General features: G+C 45.5%; 1 protein-coding gene across 5 annotated transcripts in view; it reads right to left on the bottom strand.

Annotated features, from left to right (window-relative positions):
* The window catches only part of LOC120900073 (potassium voltage-gated channel subfamily KQT member 1-like), a 153,200-nt gene that overhangs the window by 64,255 nt on the left and 63,976 nt on the right, over positions 1-24,969 (bottom strand). For 2 of the 5 annotated variants that reach the window (XM_040306625.1, XM_040306626.1), the window contains exons 3-4: positions 23,893-24,773; positions 22,045-22,213 (exon numbers count right to left, since the gene is read on the bottom strand). In XM_040306625.1, coding sequence (XP_040162559.1) covers positions 22,045-22,213; positions 23,893-24,487 — 764 coding nt within the window. In that variant the 5' untranslated portion in view covers positions 24,488-24,773. Of the gene's footprint in view, positions 1-9,045; positions 9,287-11,457; positions 11,643-22,044; positions 22,214-23,892; positions 24,774-24,969 lie in introns of those variants that run through there. The other 3 variants (XM_040306622.1, XM_040306624.1, XM_040306623.1) reach the window with 2 other exon arrangements.

Here is a 24,969-nt window from a genome sequence, read left to right as displayed (position 1 = left end):
CGTTACGGCTCGTAAATTATTTACACATTTTTGCTTTCCGTTTTTCTCGCTACCACCGCCTCACCGGAAGGACAGGGCTGCTACAGGGGTCCGACCAAAGCAAAGTGTTTTCCACGGCGTCTGTGTGCGAGTTTTTGTTTTCCACTTGGACGTCGTTGTTTATTCGGGCGTTAAAACAAAGCGATAGCGAGTGGCGCCTTTTCAAAAACCGAACTATAACTCGCACGGCCTGTGGTCAGTGGGGAGCGTCACTTTCTAGCTTTCAAAAAAGATTCTCAAACAGGTTACAGCGATGAGTAACAGCGCACACAGTCCCCTTCCCCTTCTTAAACTCGCGCGGCAAGTAATATATTGCTCCCGTTTGATTTGTTAGGTGTTTAAATCGTGCGTAAATTGGGACCGGGGGCCTTGTGCTCAGTGCCACAGGTGCCGCAGCTGTATGGTGAGTACAGTGTGCTACCGAGTTTCTTTTCCAGGTGAAAGGTGAAAGGGTTCAAACGATATGAAACGTTAAGCGTGAGGAAGCAGCGGCGGCAGCAGCAGCAGCAGTAGGAAATGTAACGCAAGGGTTAAAGATATTATTTAATGCCCCATGTTTCATGTGCTGGCATGTGCTGCAAAACAAAGCAAAGCCGACCGCCGAAGCAGGCTGGAATGCTGGCCCCGGGTATTTATGAAAGGTTAATGATGAGCAACAGCTTGGTGCGCAGTAGGAAAAGGATTTACTGAATGACATTTCTAAGAATCGCTGCTTGGTTTGTAGTTCAAAGCGTAGCATTTTCCTCAAAGCAACCAATATATATCACACTCACTACTATTTTTTTCTCATTATCATTTCGCCGCATTCAATGACGGTTGGTACCGTGGGCAGAAAACGCTCACATTCGTAATATCTCTTCCTACCACTCGCCTTTCAGTATAAACAACAACCGTGCCAAACTTCTAACGAACGCTGCTCGCCTTCACCTTTTCACAGTGCTGTATAAAATTACTGCATTAATTTTAATGGCAAAATGACTGTTGATGGATTTGGCTTCGAGCGCTGGCACGCAGCTTAATAGTGCCATAAAATCCCCGTGCCAAGAACAAAATCCTTCAAACAACGGCACCATTTCCATCATGGTTTCAGTGGTCTCCTTCTCTCTCTCTCTCTCTCACACGCACACACGCACACACTTTCTTTCTCTATCTATTTAACGTATAGGGGAACCACAAGACCACTTGCAGCGAAAGAAGGGAACTCGAACTTTCCGGACCTTATTCCTTCATCTCCGGAATTTACGATGAATGTTTTCATGGCTTTCGTTCTCTGCAACAGCCTCCGGAGTTGGTTGGAAGCAGTGACACACACACACACACACACACAGGCATACACACAATCAAGCAACAGGTGTACTAAGCTGAAGAGGAAGAAGAAGAAGAAAACAAGAGCACATCAAAATGGGACCATCATGGCCTCCTCTTTTCTGCTGTGCTGTGTGAGGGAATGTAAGCGAAGGCGAATCTTTCATCCGGATGTAATTACTTTACTCATCAAGCAATGCACTGGGGGGCGTTCCCCCCCCCCCCCCCCTACCCTCTGCTGGTGGGAACGGTCTCATTGATATTCTAATGGGACTTTCCCTTCTGCGGCGTACGCAAGCATGCGAGCCCGTCTGTCTGGCCCACGTTTGCCTGTTGTCATTCGCAACTTAAGCAGGGGATTATACGTTTGAGGGCTTTGTTAATACCAGCGGTGTACTGCAAAAAAAATGGAAAAAGGAAAAGGAACATGTGCTGACAATCTTCTTCCCTTCTGGCCGGGGGCTGATTTTTTTTTTTGTTATGGTAAACCATCCCGTATGGTAAACAGATACATTTATGTTCGCTTTTAAAATAACAAATCCTGTGCAGAGCGAAGACAGTAACTGTTGCTTTGGGCGCTTGTTTTCTTTTTCGCTATGTGTGTGTGTGTGTGTGTGTGTGTTTTGCAACAAATCTTGCCCCCTCCCTGCAAAGCGAAATAGATGTGCGACTTCTTGCTAATGTAATTATAAATCAAACAAACAACATGCCGTCGACCTAAACCGGCCGCCCTATCATTAAATCACGCAGTCCCCACGGCACAGCGTAAACAGTGACTAATTCACGGGAAATAGCAAAAACCTCCCACCCAGTTGCTGCGGTTTCAACGGCGGGGATTGTTCAGTTTAGGTTTTATCTTTCCGTCTTTGTGGTTGGGAATGGAATGTTTTATTTTTCTCAAGCTGCAAGCTTTATTATCCAGTCAGCGAACGAGCCGTAATTGAAAAACTGGCTGCCATAAAAACCCTTTCTAGGACGTTCGTGTCCGAAATCCTTACCAGAACGTTGCAAAACATTAAAGGCGATAGTTAACACTAAATACAGACGCAAACAGCATTTAAAGAGGAAAACATTGTGACTGTACTGTTCAACAGTTCAACACCAAGCTTTTTAATGCTATTATTTCAAGTGAACCATAAGAAATAAACTTCAAAATAGCATTCTTTCTTACATCTATATTTAGTCTCTACAACTTTATCCCATCTTCACAAGCATCCACTCTTTGTAACAACAACACAAACCTACTTTCGCTTTCTTTCTTTTTGGCCGGTTTTGTCTGCAACCTGTGGCCCGCTGTGCCCAACTCACTCTGCTGCAACAAATCTGATAGGAGATTATGGGATTACGCCTGCTTTATGGGGCAATCCAAAGGGCTTCAGCGCTTGGATACGCTGTGCCAAACACACCCCTCCGCCAGCTCAAAAGTGGGCGTTTAGCCTCATTGCTGAGCTCAGAAGTTACTTGGTCCAGCAACGAGCAGCTTTGCGAAGCACGGGTGTCGGTCGGTCGCGGAAAGAATGCGGTGCCGTTACGAGGAAGAAATTTCCCTGGACATCCCGTGGAACACGAGCAGCTACAGCTACTGCTTGAGGTAAAGCATCTTGCTGGCCCGATTGTTGTTTGGACAGAATTGTGAGGAATTTGTTTGTGAAACATTCCCCGGCTTTCCCTTGTTCCAGCCGCGGCCTGATCCACGTACCTGCTCGCCTGTCACGTTCAATGGGCGCGATTAGTTGGGTGATTAAATTTTGCGCTAACGAACCGTAAACCGATCCCACACACCCTCCCGCCCGCCCCTGGCGCACGCTTTAAATCATGTTTCTCTAATTTATTTGCCGCGTAAACTAACACAGTAGCTAGTTAATGCTTCAGTTCATCCGCTGGACAGCTCCATTATCATATTAATGAAGTTTTCCCCTCCTCCCCAATGACGCTCGCGAAACGGATCAGCTTAAACGGCGAAATCGTTGGAGTTGCGTTGCGGTGAGCAACAAAACAAACGATTTCTTTAGTACAAGTTTGTGGTTTTGCTAATTTATATTCTGTGTTTTGGCGAGCTCGAGCTCGCGTGGACAAATTATGTCCCTACCTAAAGGCACGTGCCGTCCAATGGCGCGAGAGACGGCCCGTTAGGAGGGAAAAGCACAAGGGAGGGGGGGTCCAGAGAGTAAGTTGTTTCGAAATTAATTTTGTCGTTTGTCGCAAACAAAAAAAACGTTCAGCCGGAAGGGAAAGAAACGGGAATCTGCTTACAAACTGATTTATAAGTAGCACAACTCGATTCAGAAATGCTTCACAGCATTTGAAATTGTTTGTTGTTTTGTTAGGTTTTCAACTTCTCTTTCATTTTTTCGTTACTTTTTGAAACAAAACAGTCATGTTCTTCGTTCAAAATACATTTCATGTGTTGTATGTTATACTTATAATTGCATTTCGACCCTCTTAAACTATTCATTTCACAAATTTGTACCTTTTTCTATGTTTAAATATCCACTAAAAGCTCCAATTTCAAATCGATGATGAAATACATGAATTTAAACTGTTTTACACAAAAAAAACGCTTCTATTGCTAGTTAGTACTAAAACAACAATACATTCTCAAGCTTTCTTTAAAACACTCAGCCACAAATTATCACCTCACCCATCATCGCACCGAGCGGTATCGATCTAATAAACATAATTAAATCTCATGGTAGATGGAAATTCAATTTAGATCACTTTCACATCGCCAACACCAAGAAACAGGCCCACTAAAGACGCGAACCGACAAGCAGTATCTCTCTCTCTCTCTCTTTCTCTCTCTCTCTATGTCTCCTAAAAACCGTCTTGAAGCTGACAACAACCGTGTGAAGGGGTGTAATTTAAAATTTCAAAGGTGATAAGAACTGCTCCAATGATGAAGTGCACCACCGGCTGCCACTCTCTGTATAAGCTCACCTTAATTTCCACCTAATGCTGAAAAAAACGGTCTCACTTGTAAACTGGTTCGACATTTTCACCCTCTGCTGCCTATACTGCCATAGTAAACCTGCCAAAGTGCGCTCCCCGATAGCAACCGGGTTCAACCAAAACTTTCCTCAATAAATCAACCGGTAAACAATCAATAATAAACTTTTCCCTCTTTTCTTTTTTCGCTCTCTCATCATTCGTTTGCCCCCTTTCGTTTTGCTGTTTATCATCGTCATCGGCAGTCAAGGCAGTCAAGGCTTCATGACACAGTGAAACACCTGCGCAAGGAGTGTTGATGAGAGCGCGACGAGGGAAAATGGGAATGACGAGAAAGAAGCGAAGACAAAAAAAACCTATCTCTATATATATTGCTTTGATGATTGCTGAAAGGCTCGTGCTCGTGACACCCCGTTTTGCCAGCGGGTACACTCACAATCAAACGCACCACCACCACTCGCGCTCGGTGGTACGTAACCGGCGCTCCTCATCGACACGATGAGGTTGATTGTTGTGGGAAAGCCCGTTCCACCCTTAAAACCTTCCCAGTGTCCGTCCCACAACAGCATAACCGTTCCAGCCAGCCGACCATTAGTTTCCCGGTATACACAGCGAGGGAGCGGGGGGAGACAAACTGGACTGGATGATTAACGGGCATCGCGGGGAAGTGCTGGGTAGGAAGATCCGTGGGAAAATTGAACACATGTTGCGCTCGCTCGCCACACATCGCCACCATCACCACGTAACGCACACACAGTCGGTGTCCTCATCTACAACAACGGAAACGACGTTGATGATGACGGCTGAATAGAGGATAGTTTATAGAGGACACACACTCTCTCTCACACACACACGCACGCACACATACACATCGATCGGTCTGACATGTTCCATCGGGAGCAAATAGCTGCTTGCTCCTGTGGCCTGCGGCTGAATGCGATCGCTTTGACAATGAACGTGACCCTCCGAGTAGTGGTAGAGAGAAGAAGAAGATGACGGTAAAAAGTGACCTCAACTGTGTATCGCATGTATGCGTGTGTGTGTGTGTGTGATACTTGTCCTCGAGCTGGCGCAAAAAAAAGCACGCTATCATCGCTGGCAATCCATTAGTTGGCTCAGCTGGTGAAAAACTTCGCTTTCGATTTTACAAAACACATCGTGAGTGTATTTGTATCTGTCTATCTGTCCCCCACTATCAGCAGTAGAACGTTGGAATGGGGAAAGGCCCAAGGAAATTAATACGAGTTTTATAGTTTGTGTACAGGTTGTGTGGTTTATTGTTCCTGCCACGGCATAATTGACGCCAACGCGTGGACGGGAGGGGCGGCCGTTGTACTCTAACGCCGCTTTGCTGGTGCGAGGAACGTGTTATAAATAACAAACCCGGAACGGAAACGCGATACAGACGCTGGATTGTGTATTGTAGGATTGTGGATTTCTGTTTTGCTTTTAATTAATGTAAAAAGATTAATTGCTGCAATTCAAACAAATTATCCTTTTTTTAAAGCGATAAAAGAATATCTTGCAAAATGCGTCATTGGAGCGTGATTTATCATTGATCATGTGCATCTATTTGTGAGCATTCCTCGAATCCAGCGGCATTACTGGGGAGTAATCGACGAAGTAACCACAGCAACCTCGTTTGCCATCTATTGAACACTGAAAGCTCAATGCAAGCTCGTTGTAAACCTTTTGGGAAATGTTGTCCAAATGGTTCACCCATCCCCCATTCCCATCGTTTCTGGACGACTAGTGTGCTTCCCTTGCCGCATTCAGCAAAACTAGCAAAGTATCGAAAACTGATGTTCCGCAGGCAAGCTTGGAGTTTGTGAGGGGTGAAGGGTCCACTGTAACGGTCGGACGGGACCGAGTGATCTGAAAAGTAAGTCATAATAGGTTTATCGAACCAGCAGGACAAAGCTTTCTCATTGGTTTCATTCGGACACACATGGTTTTGGGGCGGGCCGGGCACATATGGGTTTGTATGTTTTCCCCTTGGGAGCGAATGTACTACAACATCAGTTCCGTGTTGGTTACAGCATCATGAACTCTGTATGGTTAGACTCATGTCTAGCATGGAATTTTGGAGTTTCAAAATCGATCTTGAAATTGAAAATAAATCATAAATAATTAATATTTCAATTTAAAACCTTTTTTTCGAAAATGCTTCCTTTTTAAACCCATATTTCTGTATAGCTGTTTCCACTGCTACCGCTCACAATACTCTTATAGCTTGCGATAGCAACGGCTGACCTTATAAACGGTCAACCTCTCTCTCTCTCTCTCTCGGTGCTTTTTTGTGTCAGTCCTGCACTACCTTAATTAAAAGTGACATTATCGATTTTCAGACTTCTTTGCAGCGACCTCCCCCTGCTCTGTCGATTGGGCAGCTTGGTGCACAAAACACGGCTTGAGGCTGTCCTTGTCTTGTGACATGTGCTTAAGAGCACGTACGAACGAAACTGTGTTGCAATTCGTTGCAGAAATAAATTAAAAATTCCTGTTTGTTTGCATCCTGTCAAGCCAATGTGACCGTTTTTTTTTTCAATTGCCATCGTAAACAGGCAGGTTTGTTTACATGCTGCCCGTAATTGAGTTGAATCACGGTAAGCATTTTAAAGCACATCTTTGTTTGCTAAAATCGGGCCCAACAAGCACCACATGTCACACATCACTGGCGCACAGCGATCGGAACGGCCGCCGTAAGCAATCAACTAACTAGGGGGAATGTTTTACATTACAAGCAAGAAAAAGTCATACTTACACACACTCTCTCACACACATACACACAGCACGCATGAAATTACCGTGTCTTCAAACGACCTCAAAGAAAATGGTACGACAACCCAGCGACAGGGCAACCCGTGGCTAGACAGGCAGAAGGAATACGGAATTGATTTTCCATTAGTACGCTTGCAGCCCAGGACAGAGGACAAAGGTATGGGGGGGGCGCAAGGAGGAGGAAGAAGCACGAACGGCAGTCTGCTGACAAATGAAACCGGTAACCATAAACGGGGTAACCGGTGTTTGACGTACTACACAACGCCAACCGTCCCGATGGAGGCGCACGGTCGCTCACCGTGCGTCCGGGATTTTCCGGTTAGCAAATCACAACCCTCACTCGGGCTACCGAGTAACGAGCGCGTGCGGAGGGTGTAGACCGATCACACACACACACACCCATCAACACTCTTGTCGACATGGTAGCCAGTGCAAGGTAGGATAAAACCAAAAAAAGAAAGCCACAACACCAAATAAAAGCAAACCTGTGATGTGCCCCTTGCCCGGGGACATTTGCTCTCGCTCGGACAGACCAACCGACCGACCGACCGACCGACCGACTGACTGACTGACTGACTGTCATCGAATGTCGGACGGACGACTCGGAACTTAATGGTGCACGAGTTTCACAAGGCCACCAAGGTAGTACGGACCTGGACGGCCGCCACCTGCCCGTGAACGGGTCGATTGGAGTGAATTAGGCAAGACTTTGGACTTGCTGAACCCGGCTATCGTCACTACGATCGATCACTCGTTGGGGGAGCGGTGAAAAAAGGGGTGGCGGCTGTGGCGGAACCAATTTGAAGCTTGTCGTCGGATGTCCGACAAACCCATTTGGCTGGGCGGGCTCACCCTTCCTGCCACGATGACGGTTGACTTCTAATTAAAAACCAACGAGCGCACAACAAAAAAAGACCCTCCACAAAGAATGTTGGACGATAAGAGGGAAGTTTTTGTTGTTATTGTTGTTGGAGGAGGGAATTGAGGGAACTTGAAAGAGTGCGATTGACGCAAACACGTGAAAGACCCGTATGGGACAGGAGTTAGTTTAAAGAGGAACAGTTTCTGTGGAGACGATAAGAAAAGTAGGCTTTTGGTGATGATGTTTTTACGCGTTTTACGGTAGAACGGATTTTAGTCGAACAGTTATACTTTCGGGAGCTTGCTGTGTGTCTGTCGTAGCTCGGCGTACGGTCGAACGGCTTGGTAGTTATTATGCTGTGGTTATACATATTTTGCTTAATATTTTTACATACATTTAACGAACTACATCCACTGTCAAAAAACACTTTTTCCATTTAACCGTATTATGTACCAAAACTGCCAAGTCACGAAAAGAAAAAAAACTACTTCAAAATAGACTGTTTTTTAAAACGAGCTGCTCCATCAACCGATGCATAATGGAGACGAACAAAGCTATCCCAAATCTCACTACACACACCCTCTCCAGACACTCCGGAGCTGGGTCCCCGGTCCATCTTATCACACTCAAAACACGTACACTCTGAAAAGCTTCACTGAATAATTGGGCCGTTACTCGGCAGCGCAACGCGTTAACGTTAACTTCCACGTGGTGCTTTCACGGGCCCCGTAGCGAGGAAATGTTTATGTTGCTAGGGGGCAACCAACTGCCTACTTTCCATGTTCCACCGTGGCACTGGTGCGCGAGGTAATGAAGTGAAAGCGTCTAGCCGCGTGTGTTGATCACAACGGTGTGATTTACTGTGCCGGCGCAGGGGATAGATAACATGCTTGTGTTTTGTTCACCACCACCAATACGCAGCACGTGGTGCGCTTGCAGTCGATCGTAAATAATGTTTAAACAAGGTCGCGGTCTCGATTAACTTGCTTTGTACCTTATTACTTCACTCTACACGCAGTTATTATGTTTTGTCCGCTGTGATCTACCGAGCCGTTCGATGACCAACGAGGAACAAAAAATGGTGAATGAATCAATCCTGCCCAACAGCTTACCTTACAATAAATGTTACACACTGGGTGCTACCTTTTTTTGATTGCTCGCTTGCTCTCTATTCAATTGCTACCAGCGCGTTGCGTTACACTGTAAAACTCCCATTTCTTTTCAAAACACTCCAATACACTTGCACCAATATACACCAATAATTTCCGTTTCAACCAACGCTGCAGTGGTCACAAACACGCACACACACGCATACACTTTTCCTTCCACGGCTACATTATTCAATCGATGACCCTGCAGGGGAAAAAAACAGAACCGTTGGTCGGTCGGTCGGTCGGTTGAGAATAACCTACAGTTTCGCCAGCGGCCACGGCGCGGTCCAAACTGCATCATATCACGCGCGGTTTTGCATGCGCGTATGTAAACCGTCCAGTAGCTCTTCATTTCGTCGATCGAACATGCTCCGGATGGAGTGGAAAGGAAAAACTATACAACCACACACCCAGCCACACACACAAGAGCGATCAAGTGTTTTGGATTCAACCGTGGCGTTTGTGTTCGGTTTGTTTTGCTATTTTCTGTTTCTTTTTCTTCGTGCGGTGATTTTTCTCTGCCAACACTTTTCACTCTCCTTACACTCCAGCTAGCACTGACACACTTCTGGGCTGGGAAGCTGAAACATTGTCTACAAATTTCCATTTCACTTCTCCCCGTGTGTGCGGCCAACTGTGGGCGGACATTTGATCACACACACTGACAAAGAATAACTTTTACACCGTTCATCGGGAGCTGGGAGTGGGGAGCAAAAAAAAAACAGGCTGCACTTATGCATCCATGCCACCAAGCAAACACGTGCATGTTTCCGATTCGTCGAGCAAAATTCAATGCCAGCGAATGACGTACGCGATGGTGCGATCATTTCTCTAGAAAAAAACACACACACAGTTTTCATTTAATGTTTCCCATTTTCTCCAGTCGAAATGTAGCTAGAGCTCGAGTGCAGTGTGCATTCCTCCCGGTTGCAACCAGGGGTTTCAGTCAATCAGCTTTTGTACAGCCAAACAATTGTACGTTTGCTCTTGCACTTTGGCACATTGAGCACGAAAAAAAATGCTACGCCTCTCAACTAGGAAAGGTTAAAACAAGTTGCCAGTGTTCTGGGAAAAGCAAACAGTACCGTCAGCCATTGTGCAACAGAGGTTGCTCTTTTACATTTCCTCGGCTCATGATGTTTCGAGTTTCCTTTGTCGACGAGCAGAAATCGTGGAATTTAGATTTTTTTTTAATTGAAAAACAAAGGAATTTGGAAAAAAAGAAAGCTTTTCCAAGAGTCTTACACACTAGCTAACTGATTTGCAGTAACAAAATGTCCTGTGCCAGCTTTACTACACATTACACGGACCTCTTTGTTGATTCCATGTGCTTTGGCTTTATTTACTCTTGTTACACTTGCCACATTTCCTGCGTCTCGTTTCGAGTTCCCTTTGCACTTGCCTCAACTTTTCGACCCGAGTTCACCGAATACGGAAAGCGGAAACGTAACGACCCACACACACACACGCACACACACACATTGAATAAGTATTGATTTCTTACTGTTTCCTCCACAGCCGCAGCGTTTCTTTTCGTCCCCTTTTGTTGTTGAAAGGAACAGGCTAACAAGGTGCGTCCCCTTTTGCGGCACAGGGGAAACGAGGAAGGACGAACACTGGGCAAGGGGGAGGGCGGTCGAGTTTCCCCATCACGTCCCGTCACGCACAATATTTCGTCAACAGGGCAGCACAAGCAGCAGGAAGCCCACCCGATTGAGGGATTGGGAATTGTTGCACACGGAAACCGCGCGGCTCGCCCACAGCCAGCGTAAATCACCGCACGTGTAACACTCTAAAGTAAGCTTTTGCTAAATCGGAAACTACTCGAGCCGCACTTGCTAGTGTGTGTGTGTGCGTAGTTATGCAAAACTACGCCTCGTTACGGTGTGGCGTTTTTCCCGCCGCTTTTCTAGCGTTTTGCAATCACGTTTGGACATGATTTATTTTGGGGGTTTTTTATGTTCCGTGCGTTGCGTTTTTGTTTACCCACACAGAAACCGCCGATCGATGGGATTGGTGACAGTGGAGAATATTTCGCTAGGACCACTAGGAACTCCGCCTCACAAGCCGTAGATAAGTTGGCGCGTGCAATGACACTAAAAAGGGGAACAGTGAAGGTGTTAAATTACACCCCCCTCCTTGACGCGAAAAGTAACCGAACAGCAGCTAAACTGCGACAGCCAAACAGTGACAGCTTCAAAGGGAGAGGATGTTTTTCTGAAAGTAAGCGAAGAAGCACTTCACGTTCGACAACGGGCGACACCGCACCGCTCTGCTAAACTCACTCATATTAACAATCTTCGGTGCTTCGGCCTGGGTCAACGAATACACAAAACAAAAGGGACATGTTGCTTTGCTGTGCAACAAACTAACTTATGCTTTATGCCTCTCCCGTTTTGCACACTATTGCTATTGCTCACTTTACACAAAAGTTTTTGTTTGGTGGAACCGAACCACTATTGCACACTGCAGCCAGTCTGGGCAGCAGGGAACGGTGCAGCTCGGATGGTGTCAAACCCGGATCCCGGGATCCGCATCATCGGTGATCGGTGGTTGAATGTTTGCGACCAACTGTTGACGATGGTGCCCGAGCGGCCCGAACCCGAGCGGCCGATGCCAGGAGGTACTCCCGAGCTTGTGTGAGACACTCATTTTCCCCTGCGTACTGGTTCGGGCGGTCGGCTTTCACTCACGGCTCAATCAAAGAATAATCATTTAAGGTTAAGGGAAAGATGGAGAGAGAGAGAGAGGGAAAGAGTGAGTGAGAACGATCGTCACTCGGGTAAAACCGGGTGCAGTTTTAATGGATAAATAATGCAACACACATTAATGTGTTTGTACGTGTGCCCTGTTGCTTCCGGTTCGCTTGGGAGCGCTGTTTCCCAGAATGCTGGGACGGATTTCAAGAAGGATTATTGCACACTTTCATGCACAATTAGGTTTTTCAGCTAGAAATTGACCTCATTTCTGTCCATTCCTTTAACATCCCTTCGCAGGAGTAGGATACTCGTGTTGCAATCTAAATTCAAAATTCAATCCATCAATCTGAATGCATTTGACTCCCATCACAAAATCATACACACATTCATGCACACCGTTTGACGTCATAAACGTGCACAAACGTTGGCCCATGCCTGACACCTGTAAGAACTCTCTCGCACATCGTTCACTGCGTTCACCCTTGCACTCCACAACCGATGCATCAGGGGGGGGGGGGCACGATGGGGCAGAATGAAATGAGTGCCCACCGAACGGGATTGGAACTCACACCAGCTGCTGTGCCCGAGTGTGACTGTGAGTGGTGAGCGGTGCTTCGGGCGGATAGCGGAACACTTTGGATAAAGTGTGAGAAATGAGTGTGCGGGGGGACTTTTCCACCCCTGGTTTTCCCAGACAACCCACTGGCCCAACACTGCTGGTAGCCCCGGTAGACCAATCCATCAAACAAAACTCACTTTCTATACACTCCCATAACCTACTGATGGGGAGGGGTGCTGTTTTATATGTTTATAAATCGAAATTTAAGGATTTTAAGGATCATTTTAACATGAATATTTTCACTGAAAAGCTGGAAAATTGTTAACAATAATTGTTAAATAACACGGATCAGCCTTTCACATTATTGGAATATTTATAAAAACATACTTACGGTATTTTCAAACGAAATTAGTCAGAGTGCATCGGAATTATCCCAATTAGCATTACTTACCTGAAAAACATAAAAACAGATAAATGCAGTTAGTGAATCGATAACTATTCAAATATTAAAATCAAAATTAAAACAGGAAGTTTATTCTCTAAATGTTCAGTAATAATAAATAGTTTCGGAAATTGGTTTGAGCGCTTCATCATAAAAACCAATCTCTCACTTTGTGGACAACATTATCAATTTCCGGCTAAGCCCGTAAACGTTTTACTCCCCCCTCACCAGCGATGCCTGTTAATAGATCCTTCCCCCTCGGCGCTAGAACAATTGTCACCCGAAACCCACCAGTGCTACCATTGATTGGCCAGCCATTGGTGGTAAAGGATCCTTGATACAGCGCGAGAAGCAATAAACTGGAGCCACTTCTACCTACTTCTCGAAATTTCTACGCTCGCCAAGTGTCCGCGGCATCTTATAAATTATAACATTTTATTGCACCTGCAGGACTATCTGGCTTGCGGTTGCTGTTGTTTCTGTTTCTGTTCCCTCTACTACCAAACAAAGCACAACCGGAACTGCGGTGCGTGTTACTGCGTTCTTGACATTGCGACAATGTCCGAAGAACTTACTGCTCTGAAGGGGTTTCCCGATTAGTAAGCACAATCCTGCTAAATTCCGTTTCGTGTTGGATGGAAACACAAAGCATTTATTGCAGCTTACTAAATGAGGGAAATCGTCTTAAAGTCATCATAAACTTAGTCGATCAATAAATTTCTGATTTGCTTCCCTTTTTTTTCTTTGGTTGCTATTAAACTGCAGTTTTATCACCTGATTAGCTTAAGTTGAGCGTGCCACGGAGCAACGTGACGATGTTTGCAATTTAACGGAATTAACCGACGTGAACAGGAAAAAGCAAAACTTCGGAAAGATTGGCCCCCTTTGCCCTACTGCTCGAACTACCTTTGGCTATTCGCGACCATGCTAGTGTTTGCCGTTGATTCATAAATATTCATACAACCAGCACCGTGCGCACCACACTAACAGGAGCTTGAGAAACGGGAGCTATCGGGCTAGTTTTCCGATCGACACGAACAACCGGATCAACATATTTTATGCACGATCGGCCACGTAACACTCATTCCTTCTGGGGTTGTGGCTGTGGGGAGAAGAAACTTCCCGGGAAAAACTGGGCAAAAAATTTAAACAAAAACACCGCACAGAAAACGACCGAAAACAAAATGGAAATCCATTACTCTCCTTGGGTCTTCTCGCGCGTCTGAGCGGACCGAGTATCAAGGCACGTCGTTCTGCAGCACAGGACACGAGCCTTTGCCGCCAGCACAGCAAATCCACTTGACCACAAGCACCTCGACGCGATAATCTCATTAAGCTCGGTGGAAGCTTACCACCTCAACCATCTCAAAGTTGTTACCTCGTGCTTAGTGCCACTACTCGTCCCAGGTGGAAGCCTGAGCCACTTGAAAAGCTCTCCGTCCTCTCTCTTTCTCTTTCTCTGTTGCCCTCTCTCTTTTTGCACCACTGGTTGATTGGTTGGTTTGTTTTCTAGTTGCTCAACAGCACTTACAAAGTCACGTTTCGTCTTAACACCTTCAAGCTGCTTGTTGCTTGATACCTTTGAATTAAAATCGAGTACCATGGAATGGAAAATTGTAGAAAAACGATCCGAGCCGCTAATCGATCCACCCGAATGCCCGATAATGGGGCAGTACTTAATGAGCTAATCCGTTTGATAGTGTGTACCGTTTGTGAATGGGTTTCTCTAGAGTTTTTACAGTATTTAATTATGCCGGCTTACACCCCGTTTGCCTTACTGCTTTAATTGAGTGAAACAACAAGCGCTTAGCGATCAATCAAAAGTGTGCATATTTTCCAAACACTACCACTGCTGAAAGCAACCCAAAAAAAATCATCATGTTTGTGTGCCTCTCTCCCCTTAATGCGGTCAGATTGTGGATTTGTGATCCGCTAAATTCATTCACGCGAAACACGACAGCACACGCAATCAAGCGTACTGCTCAGCACGGACTTTAAATGGATTTTTTACGAGCTGTAAATGTTATCATTACATGCGTTTAGGATGGTGCTTTTTGTGCCACAACCGTCAGGTAGGGTGCGTACGAACCCGGAAGAATGGCATTAATTGAAATAATCCTGCAGTTATCGCAGCGCCCGCTCCAATCCGAATGATTGCAATACGTTGTACACGGATCGTTAAAAGTTTACTACAAGCTTTTTGCGGTTTTTGGGCAAAAGACATTTAACGATTTCTTAAAACATGCATTAAAATGGGATTGCGAGGTTTGGGACATTTCTGTGCAGTGATAGAAGGCACTCAGGCTTTACTTAGAATTAGCTACGTTTTAGAGCATTTTTTGTGAATCAAATACTTCAGAAATAATAATGAACAACATACCTAACTGCAGTACCATTTAAAGGTGAAAAATCACTTCAAAGTTCTAGTTCTATCGACAGGCCTGTACCCGAACGCTGAAACTAATCAATATTCCAACTAAGCGCCCGTGGTTATGCAAACCCGCATTACAAATTCAACCAAATAGCCAGCGTATTCAGTACCAAATGTACCATCAGCCAGGCCCGCAAAAAAAACACCCATTTCCATTTATCCAACGTAAGTACCGTAACTAGCTCTATCCTTTGAAGCACTTTTCTAACAATGGTGTGTGCGAGACCAAAGCAACAGGATTCAATCACGGCCCGTACGTCACGATTGGAAATGCACTGCAAATGTTTGACTCTAATTAGCCGTAAGTTCGGAAGTGCATCGACGCGGCGTGCATTGCTTTGATCAAACGAGGGAAGTGATGGACGTAATAAGCTATTTTTCGGCATAATTTAACATCATCAGCATGAAACTTTAGGCTTTAGGTGTACAGTGCCTAAATGTATGCAATGTAGTTGTTCAAAAGGACTACTTATAACATCGGAGATCGAACGTTATTTAGTTTATTATTTGTTTACAGTTACAACTAAGTCATTCAATCAGTAAGTCAGTAAGTATTGATTACTTAAGGCTTTTCATGTCAACAACGAATATAAAAACCTAAAACACATTGCTATAAAACCATATTTGCATACCTTTAGGCGCTCAACAAGAACAAACGACTGTACTTGTTCAATGTACCGTATTATCCATTCGAAATTATGTTCTACGTCAAACGACAAAGAGTTCAATAAATCCAGGAAATAATTCGCTATAACAACATATTTTATCATCTTTAATAAAGAGCATTTTCACAGTAATTTCAATTTTTCCCCGCTTATTGAAATGGCTCATGTTGACCAATTCCATGCAATAGATTTGCTCACATTCTCTGCCAAATAACGACCCTGTTTTACAGGAATTGTCAGGCACATGTGTACACACCTCAAACCCGAAAAGCCACCACCGTTTGTTTAACCACGATCATCGACTACGTACACCGCAAACGAACACAAAAGCCGTACCATGACACAACCAAACGCTACAACAGAAACCCTTACTACAAGCCCCCAAAAACCCCACGCCCAGAAACAGCCCTCGTATCATAGACGCATCCCATATACCACTGCTCTACCGAACGTACCACGTCTGCTGTGCCCAATCTGTCGGTGGGAAAATTCGAAATCATCATAAAACAAGGCATTAAACCACTGCAACCAAATAGGCACGGGCCCACCGTAGACCCATCTCGCCAACCGGGAAGCTACCACCGTGCGCCGTCCGGGCGAAGAGCTCATCATAATAAAATGATGATCGGTAGCACAATTCGAACCCGGGTCGGAATGGCTCGGGTGGTACAAAATACCGATAAAACCACCAGGCCAGAAGGGCCTGTGGCGTGCGGAAGCTGCAACCACCGCTAGACGAATCCCTACGGCGAATGGCAACCGCAAAACCAGCAAACGCCAGGCGGCTCCCGGGGTTTCGGGGCCGGAAACTGAACCGGAAGGAATCATATCAACAAAAAGCATTACCAGCACAATGTGCTGACCTTCCATGAGCTGCCCCTGAGCTGAATTGTGGGAACTGTTTATGGTGGGAGTGGAGGTTGGTGGACACCGTGATTGTCAACGTGATTAGCTTGTGGGGTTAAATTATGTATCGGCGAGGGAAGCGTGAGGGAAGCAGCCACGCAGACAAAGGTACGGTACGGCTTCCGGAAATGAAAGATTGTTTCAACAACTTTGACCATCGTGATGGTGATATGCAAAGCGGGGCTGCATTAATGATGGATCGGTTCGGCGGATATCGCTTAACAAGCGGGTCAATTTGTATCACTGTTTCATACATCTGATATGCAGGCCGATAGCGTTGCTGGAAGAGAAATATGACCCGGCTGCTGATGCGTTCCTTTCATGCCATTGTGTGCATTGTCGCTCTCTAATTAGTATCGAATCGGGAACGGTCGCGTCGAAAAATGAGCAAGTTGCAGTGGGAGAATGTAAGCGACGGACTGTAGATCGAGTCACAGCTCATTTGAGCTTTGAACGATGTTGTTACGGACTATTGGAAATTAAATTGAAATGAAATTTATCGGTAAGTGTAGTCATTTAATTTCAGGAAAATACTAGGTATGATGCTAATTTATTCAGTCCTTTACCAGTTCATTTTCCCTTTTCCCTTTTCCCTTTTCCCTTTTGACCTTTCCCTTTTCCCTTTTCCCTTTTCCCTTTTCCCTTTTCCCTTTTCCCTTTTCCCTTTTCCCTTTTCCCTTTTCCCTTTTCCCTTTTCCCTTTTCCCTTTTCCCTTTTCCCTTTTCCCTTTTCCCTTTTCCCTTTTCCCTTTTCCCTTTTCCCTTTTCCCTTTTCCCTTTTCCCTTTTCCCTTTTCCCTTTTCCCTTTTCCCTTTTCCCTTTTCCCTTTTCCCTTTTCCCTTTTCCCTTTTCCCTTTTGACCTTTCCCTTTTTTCTTATCCGTTGTATCGTTCCTATTTTCCTTTTTTCCATTTTCTGTTTTTTTTTGTTGATTTTCTTTTCAATCTCGTGCTATTATTTTAATATCTGTTCTCTTGTTTTTTTGTGTTTTTATTCCTTATTATATTTCTATCTTTTATGTAATTGTTTCTTGCACTTTTTGACTATTGCTGGTTATAGTACAACATATCGCAATCGCCCTACAGAACAATAAAAACTTTTATCAAACAAAATCAACAGCACTCCCGTATCTAATTGGACAGTGCACAACCGTGTGTACTTCAGCTTATTTACGCATTTTCATAACGCCACTCTTCTGCCCTGCAAAGCAATTCTTTCGATTTTATGCTTCACCGTTTGCTCAATTGGCTGAAAACGCTCGCCAACCGTACACAACTGACAACAAAGCGTGCACCGTAAATCGCTACTAACTGCCACCCATTGGAATTGAGATGCATATGCGCACGTCAGCAAATCGTCATCGTTTCAATCAATCACCACAATCCACTGCTACTCATGCCCGTAATCCATCCAACGGGGTACGCATTTTCCATTGTAAGCATCCTTGCACGGTGCACTCAGTTCAAAATTACATTACCATCCGGAATGCACTTTAACCCTACGTGCTATCGTGGCCGAGGCCCGATGCTGGCTTCGGGTGTCATTTAATTTTATGTTGAAATTAATTCCACACCGTCCGTGTGCCGGCAAATGGTGCACGTCGGCCTACGTCGGATGTATCCTTTGCGCAACGGTAGTTCGAAGCGTATCCCACCGGTCACAACGATGCTAAAATATTGACCATTCTTCAAATGACGTTCATTAAGCAACGATTAATTTAATTAATCCAATATTGCACCAGAACGCCAACGCACACACGTATTGGCTCTGGCTGGCTCGCTGGCTGCGTTGGAGAAGGTTAACCCACGGGGCTACCCGGTAAGCCCGGGCCAGTCCGGTTGGTTATGAATAATTTAAATTGCTTTTCACTCGCTGTGCAATGGTATCGAGAGGCATCGAGGTTGCTTTTTGTTTTGTTTTCGCACTCCGCCAAAAGAAAAGCTTTCGCTTCCCTCTCGCTTAACATCATTTTCAGCGCACAAAGCCGGGGAGGGGAAATATGTTCCCCGTGACGAAAGGGAAGCATTATTGATCAAACATATAAATCTTGCATGGATAATGAAACAAGGGTAAAGGTGAAGCAATGAAAAAAGCAAACCATAACCATAATCCTGCTGACAATGGCTTAAAATGAGAAATGTGTGTTCACGCGTGCTGCACGGAAAATGGGGATTCATTTGTGGGGCAATGTAAACGCTGTGTTTAAACGCTGTTTGATGTTTGTTACATTGTAGTTGGCTTCTGAATAATGGCCAACTGAACCATTGTAAAAACCTTGAAGACAAACAGCAAGGAAAAATTGCGCCAGAATAAAGCAATTAACTGAACCAGATGTTAATTCTAGTTGAAAGTTTACCAACTTTCTACATCCACAGAAATTGAAACATTTTTTCTTTCTCTCTCTCTCTCTCTCTCTCTCTCTCTCTCTCTCTCTCTCATTCATTCTCACCCTAGCACAATATTTATTCTAATACACAACCCGGTCGAAAAAAAAACTCGTCACCTGCGCGACAAACAAGCGTTGATGTCGTTTGCTGTTTTATGGCCACCACACACACACACATTACGAGACATCCCATTTCCCGCAGCATAAACCATTCCACTCGCTAAGCACAAAGACCAGGTGATAAGAAACACGAAACATGAGTGAGAGAGTGGGGTGGCAATCATAAAAAACGCAAAAAAAACATACGAGAAAGAAAAAACCCCGGCGCCAAAAGTTTTTCCTGCCCGCATTTTGGTTGCCATTTCTAGAGCAGCTTTTCAGGCAGGGGAGTGGGGGAGTGGGGGAGAGGGGTTCAGGGGAAGGGACCGACGCGTTGGCGTGACAATTATTCATATCCATGTGACCCAATTACTGGGCCACCACCTTTTTCTCCTGCTGTTGTACGTTTCCTTTTTGATAGCTCCAGGACCGTCACGGCAAACACCCGGACCGGAACGGGGTCCTGAAACCACCCTCATTTTCCGGCCTCTAAAACAGAGGGAGAGAGAGAGAACAAAAACAACGCGCCTCGAGTGCCGGAAACCGAAACAGGATACATTTCCGTAGCCGGTGAAAAGCCGGACACGGAATCGTTTGTGTTTTGCTTTTCCGTGATGTGATGTTTTCTGCTTCCCTTCTTTCTTATTCTCTTTCTCTTTCATTTTACCTAGTAGGGGGGATCAAAGAAAACCATATTTCCATGGTTCTGGTCGTATAATGGAGTACTGCATACAAACACAAGCACACGCACACATACCCCAAACATAACTCTTATTGAGCAAATGTGGCGATCGAGTACACACCTGTCGTTTTTTTTTCTTTATTGCATTCTTTGTGGTGGACCGGGTGAACCGTTAATGATTTTCACCTATGCATTCTAATGCGTCATCGAGTCTGAGTGCCGTTGGGAGACGATCATGAATGAGGTCAGGTTTTTGGTTTGGGCATTAATACGCCAGACAGACCACCGCCAACGTGTCAAGGGTGGTTGTGATTAATGGATTTTCCCTGTTTTATGTTCATTGAGTTTGATGCTTGAAAAGCACATGGCTGATGACAGCATGGTGTGGGGGGAAGGAAGTTTGTTTTGATTCCTTCTAAAGGCCGGGCTACATTGATCGTACTCCTGAGTGTAATTTTTGTGAACGCGTACGCCATCTAGCGGCGGCGGGTTGAAGTTAGAGGCTGGTATAATTTATCTGTCAAAAAACGTTTTGGGTCGAGGAGGCTATAATTTTACCCAATGATGGATAGAGATTGGAAGATGGGGAAAAATGTGGCCCAGTGCTTTGTATGAATGACGATTTGTCCAACAACAACAATTAACGGCCTACTTTGTTGCAATTTATGGACGTTTATCAACATTTCCTACGGCAAACAGGTAGCCTGGTCGAAACTTGATGAGACACCAAGTATGAATAATTTTGGCACTTAAATTATACCCACATCTAGCTTGCGCTGGTCGCCGCCAGATGCGCTAGTGAAAATCAAAATTACGCTTGCGAGTACGATCAATGTAGCCCGGCCTTAAGCCACCGGAAAGACATCAGGAAACGCGTGTCATAAAATAATTGTTTATATAAAATCCATTAAATGTAGCAACAATTAAGAGGATATGATATACGCAATGGTACACTGGAAAATTCAAGCCTTTTCCAAGCACTTCACACTTCAATTGTTGTCGTAAAGCAATAAATATGTCTATAGATTTTTTGGGGAATGATCTTCGAAATAAGGCTTAAGTTGTACTGAAACACAACATGTCGTAAGTTGCTTATACTGCAGCATCGACACGATACAATTCGCATCCCCAATTGCCAACCAGTTGCACTTGGCCTTCACCGTGTGCCAATATCGAGGTCATTGGCGTTTGCAAACGTTAGTCTTCCCAGCAAAGCTTGCCAGTAATTAAGCGAAACATGTCTGCAATGAATCGCTTGCATTCGGTACTTCGGATTCAACTGGTTGCTCTGCGCTCAGGCACGCTCAGAATGCACCCGAGACCCGATAGTCTGGAACACACAGCAATTACTGCTCCACGATCATGCCGAGCGTACGGTTGGACGCTTTTCCATGAATTGATACGCATACGCATACAATTGACATTCAAATGCACCAGGGGGCATTGAAAGTTTCATCCGTTTTTCCACCCAAACACACACACACATCGACGAATCCAGTCAACCGAACCAAAAAGAACCGACTCGATGGAACTGGTTTGATAACTTTTCCTTCTGCTGTCGGTGGTTTATCCCCACACACATGCACACATTTCATACGACAAATGTAGTACGACTCCATACACCCACCCTTGTGTGATTGTGTGTGTCTGTGTGTGGAGTTGGATTTTCTGTAAATATTTAAATCAATCGATAAAATGCACACCGAACACTGTTTCAGGGGGGCAAAGGACACTCGCTTGCTTGCTCGTTCGCTCCTACAATTACAATTCGTTTTCCCCTATGATCCAGCGGGAAGGGGGGGGGGAGGTGCAATTGAAAACGATACGGATCCTGTGTAAACCGTTCGCTACCCATAAAGGGAACAAAGCATTAGGGTCCTTTTTTCGATCCGAAGGGTCGAACACATTCGATGCGCGCATGTATGTACATGTACAACATCATCATTCCGTGTGCATTTGTTTTTTGTTACGAAATGAAAATAAAACCTTCTGTCCTTCTGCATCCGTGGTGGTATTGGTCTGTTCGGTGGAATGGGAATGTGTGTGTGTGTGTCTTTTTTTTGTTAGTTTGTGAATGTTCGGGCATACTTACACAGAGATGTGATACACAATGCACTTGTAGCCGGCCGGACGCTCGAGGAAGTTGTACACCTGGCCCTGGAAGGTCGCTCGTCCGGCATGACGCCGCTGGGCTTTAACGTAGCTGCGGGTCGCTTCGCCCCACTCCTGCGGTCCACCCCGGTCCACCGATAGTTGCAGCCCTGCCAATCGAACGTTGATGACGTTGAGGACGGTGGCGACACAGGAAGCAACAGGTCCCACAGCGACGACACGATGGCACGAACAATGTAAAAGGGGAAAGAGAGAGAAAAGCGAGAACCACGACGTACGATTAGACAATCCGTATTGCCTTTTGGGACATTGCGTCGACTGTTGCGTTGCCGTTATTTATTAAGAGATATCCAGACTATAAGACTGGTGAGATCGGATGGTATTAAATATTTTACATTGCACTTAGGAGACGGGCGGAGGTTGTGTTGTTGGCTGGAAAGTTTACTGAGCGCTTCATGCTGGGCGAAGATTCATTAAGAAGATGTAACGTTTTGCTCTGAAATTATTCGTTCAGAATGTACCATTACAACTACATTGTACTACATGGTTAGAAGTGTGTACCATTAACTGCTTCATTGTCTTTTTTTCTTTGAATTCCTAAAGACATCTCTAAACAAAACGAAACAAAATTGTATTGCACTCCCCGTTCCAGCAAAATTAGAACGGAATCTCGCCCAATTTTGTTTGCGTTTCATATTCCGAACTTGTTCGGCAAGCCGTTATCTATTTTTGCTCCATTCCATCTTTTTGTTATGCTAACTTCTGATCCAGCTAGGTCAGGGGTTTTGCCGACTGGCTCGAGTTGGAATAGCCAAAATAAAAATGCCTTTTGATGGGTCGTTCATACACCAGCATCCCGAAGAGGGTGTCGGTGTTTGTTTACTTTCAATTTCAACTTGATAGCGTCACCGGAAAACTTTTGCACCTCTTCCTCACGTTATTTGGCTGCCATCCTGTCCACAAAGGTTGGAAGAATTGAAAGATTTATTCAAATCGATTGTTTTGAATGCTGCTGCTTGGCGTATTTATACACAGAGAGTGAGACAATTTGAATTATTGCTGTATTACTTTCCAAGAGATATTTAACGGAAATAAATATTGAAACATTGCAGCAAAATCAGTACCAAAGAGACTTTAAAATATTTTTAAAAATGATTTCTTTTCAACAACAAGCGAACTGTTTTAAAAAACATTTAATTTTTATAGCACACTGTAGAGCTTCCCATAAAATTGTTAGTATTTTTATGGATCAGTTATGGGAAACCATTTTACGAGCTTCTTAAACCAAAGTACTTCATAATTGTACCTTCCTCGTTAAAATGGCACTCCATTTAAAGCGTTCAACAAACTGTGTTATTTAAATCAAATAATCTTTGGCCCTCGTACCTCGCAAGAGCCTCTAAAAGAGAGTCCTTCTGGGAGACAACGAACAAACTCAGCTCAAACGTACCGAATGCTATGCTTCGGTTCCTGCTTCCTGCGATTGCATCGATTGCATGCTATAGCTAGAATTCCTCTCCACTTTTAGGGACTTTCCAATTTTCGGCTAGTGATTTCCATTCATACACTCGATTGCATTCCACGCTAGACTTTACACCAGCCACTCGCCCTGGTGCAAGGGCCAAACGGTAGCAAACGAACAACACAATCTCTACCTAACGGTTCGTTATTTCGCTCGTTGGCGTTTGCAGGGAGCCGGAAAATTGCCCCACTTTAATACGGTTCGTAATCCCGGGTACTACTACACCTGTTCGTGTGTATGCTACACCGCCCCAAACCACCCGGAGTGAATGGAATTGAGCGGAAATCTCAACACACGCACACTTACCGATCGCATTCAAGGACGTCTGCTCACCCGACGCCACCATCGCGGCAGTTGCCGTCGACTTGCGCTTAAAGTTTTTCTGCCTCAGTGCCGCATGTCCACCGCCGCCCGCCATCTCCAGGATCGTCACCGTGGGCGAGCCCGTTAGCAGCTTACCGCCGACCGCACCGTACATCAGCTGCTCGTTGAAAGGGATGCCGAGCTCCTCCAACCGCTCGCTGCCCTCGCCGTAGCTGCCCACACCCGGACTGATGCCGCCGGCATTCACACCACCGCCCCCGTTGATTGCAGTGGCCGCCGCCACGACGTTACCACCCACCAGCATCCGTCCACCCGGCGTTAGCGGCCCCGCCAGCGTTCCGCTAGCGTAGCTGCTGCCATAACTGCCGCAGAGCGCGCCACCGCTGCCACTGATCACCTGCACCGAGGCGGTCCGATCGTGCAGCAGATTTTCCGACTCGTCCAGCGCCATCAGCTCCGTGATTTCGCCGCCCTCGCTCATGAACGAGGCTGACTGCGAGTGGGAGGCGAGGTAGCTTAGCCGCGGCGACCGGTTGATGTTTTCCGCCAGCGTCGGGATGCGATGGTGCTTCGCCATCTTCGCTGCCCGGAGGGACTGTGCCTTTGATCTGCCCGGCTCCGAGGCGAGCCTGCGCCTCCGCCCCTCGGCCGTCGCTCCACCGTTAATGGTTGCCGCGGGGAAAGTCGGTGCACCCGACCTCAGACCGAGCCCGATGCACTGGCCGAACCGCAACGACGGACGAACGGGCCACGAACGGACATCGGTGGGACGAGGGTAGCGCCCAACTGTTCTGATGCGATGTAGTAAAAGCGGCTATGCAGATTGCTTCGCACCGGATTCATTGCCGGACATGAAGGCAACGCTAAAAGAGAGAAGAAAAAAAAAGCAAAAAAAACTGTAATTGATTAAGTAGCATGTACAAAACGATAAGCACTATTGAAATGGCTTTATTCAACTTATCCCACAGTACGGAAGTAAATCCGCTCGCGTACATCCCGCACACTCTCGCAGGCAGCATGTGTCAGTCTTAATTACGCGGAAAATATCAATTATTTGTT

The sequence above is a fragment of the Anopheles arabiensis genome, chromosome 3 (genome assembly GCF_016920715.1).
Source record: "Anopheles arabiensis isolate DONGOLA chromosome 3, AaraD3, whole genome shotgun sequence".
NCBI lineage: Eukaryota > Metazoa > Arthropoda > Insecta > Diptera > Culicidae > Anopheles > Anopheles arabiensis.
Note: the sequence above shows the minus strand (reverse complement) of the source record. Positions and strands in the feature narration are given on the sequence as shown.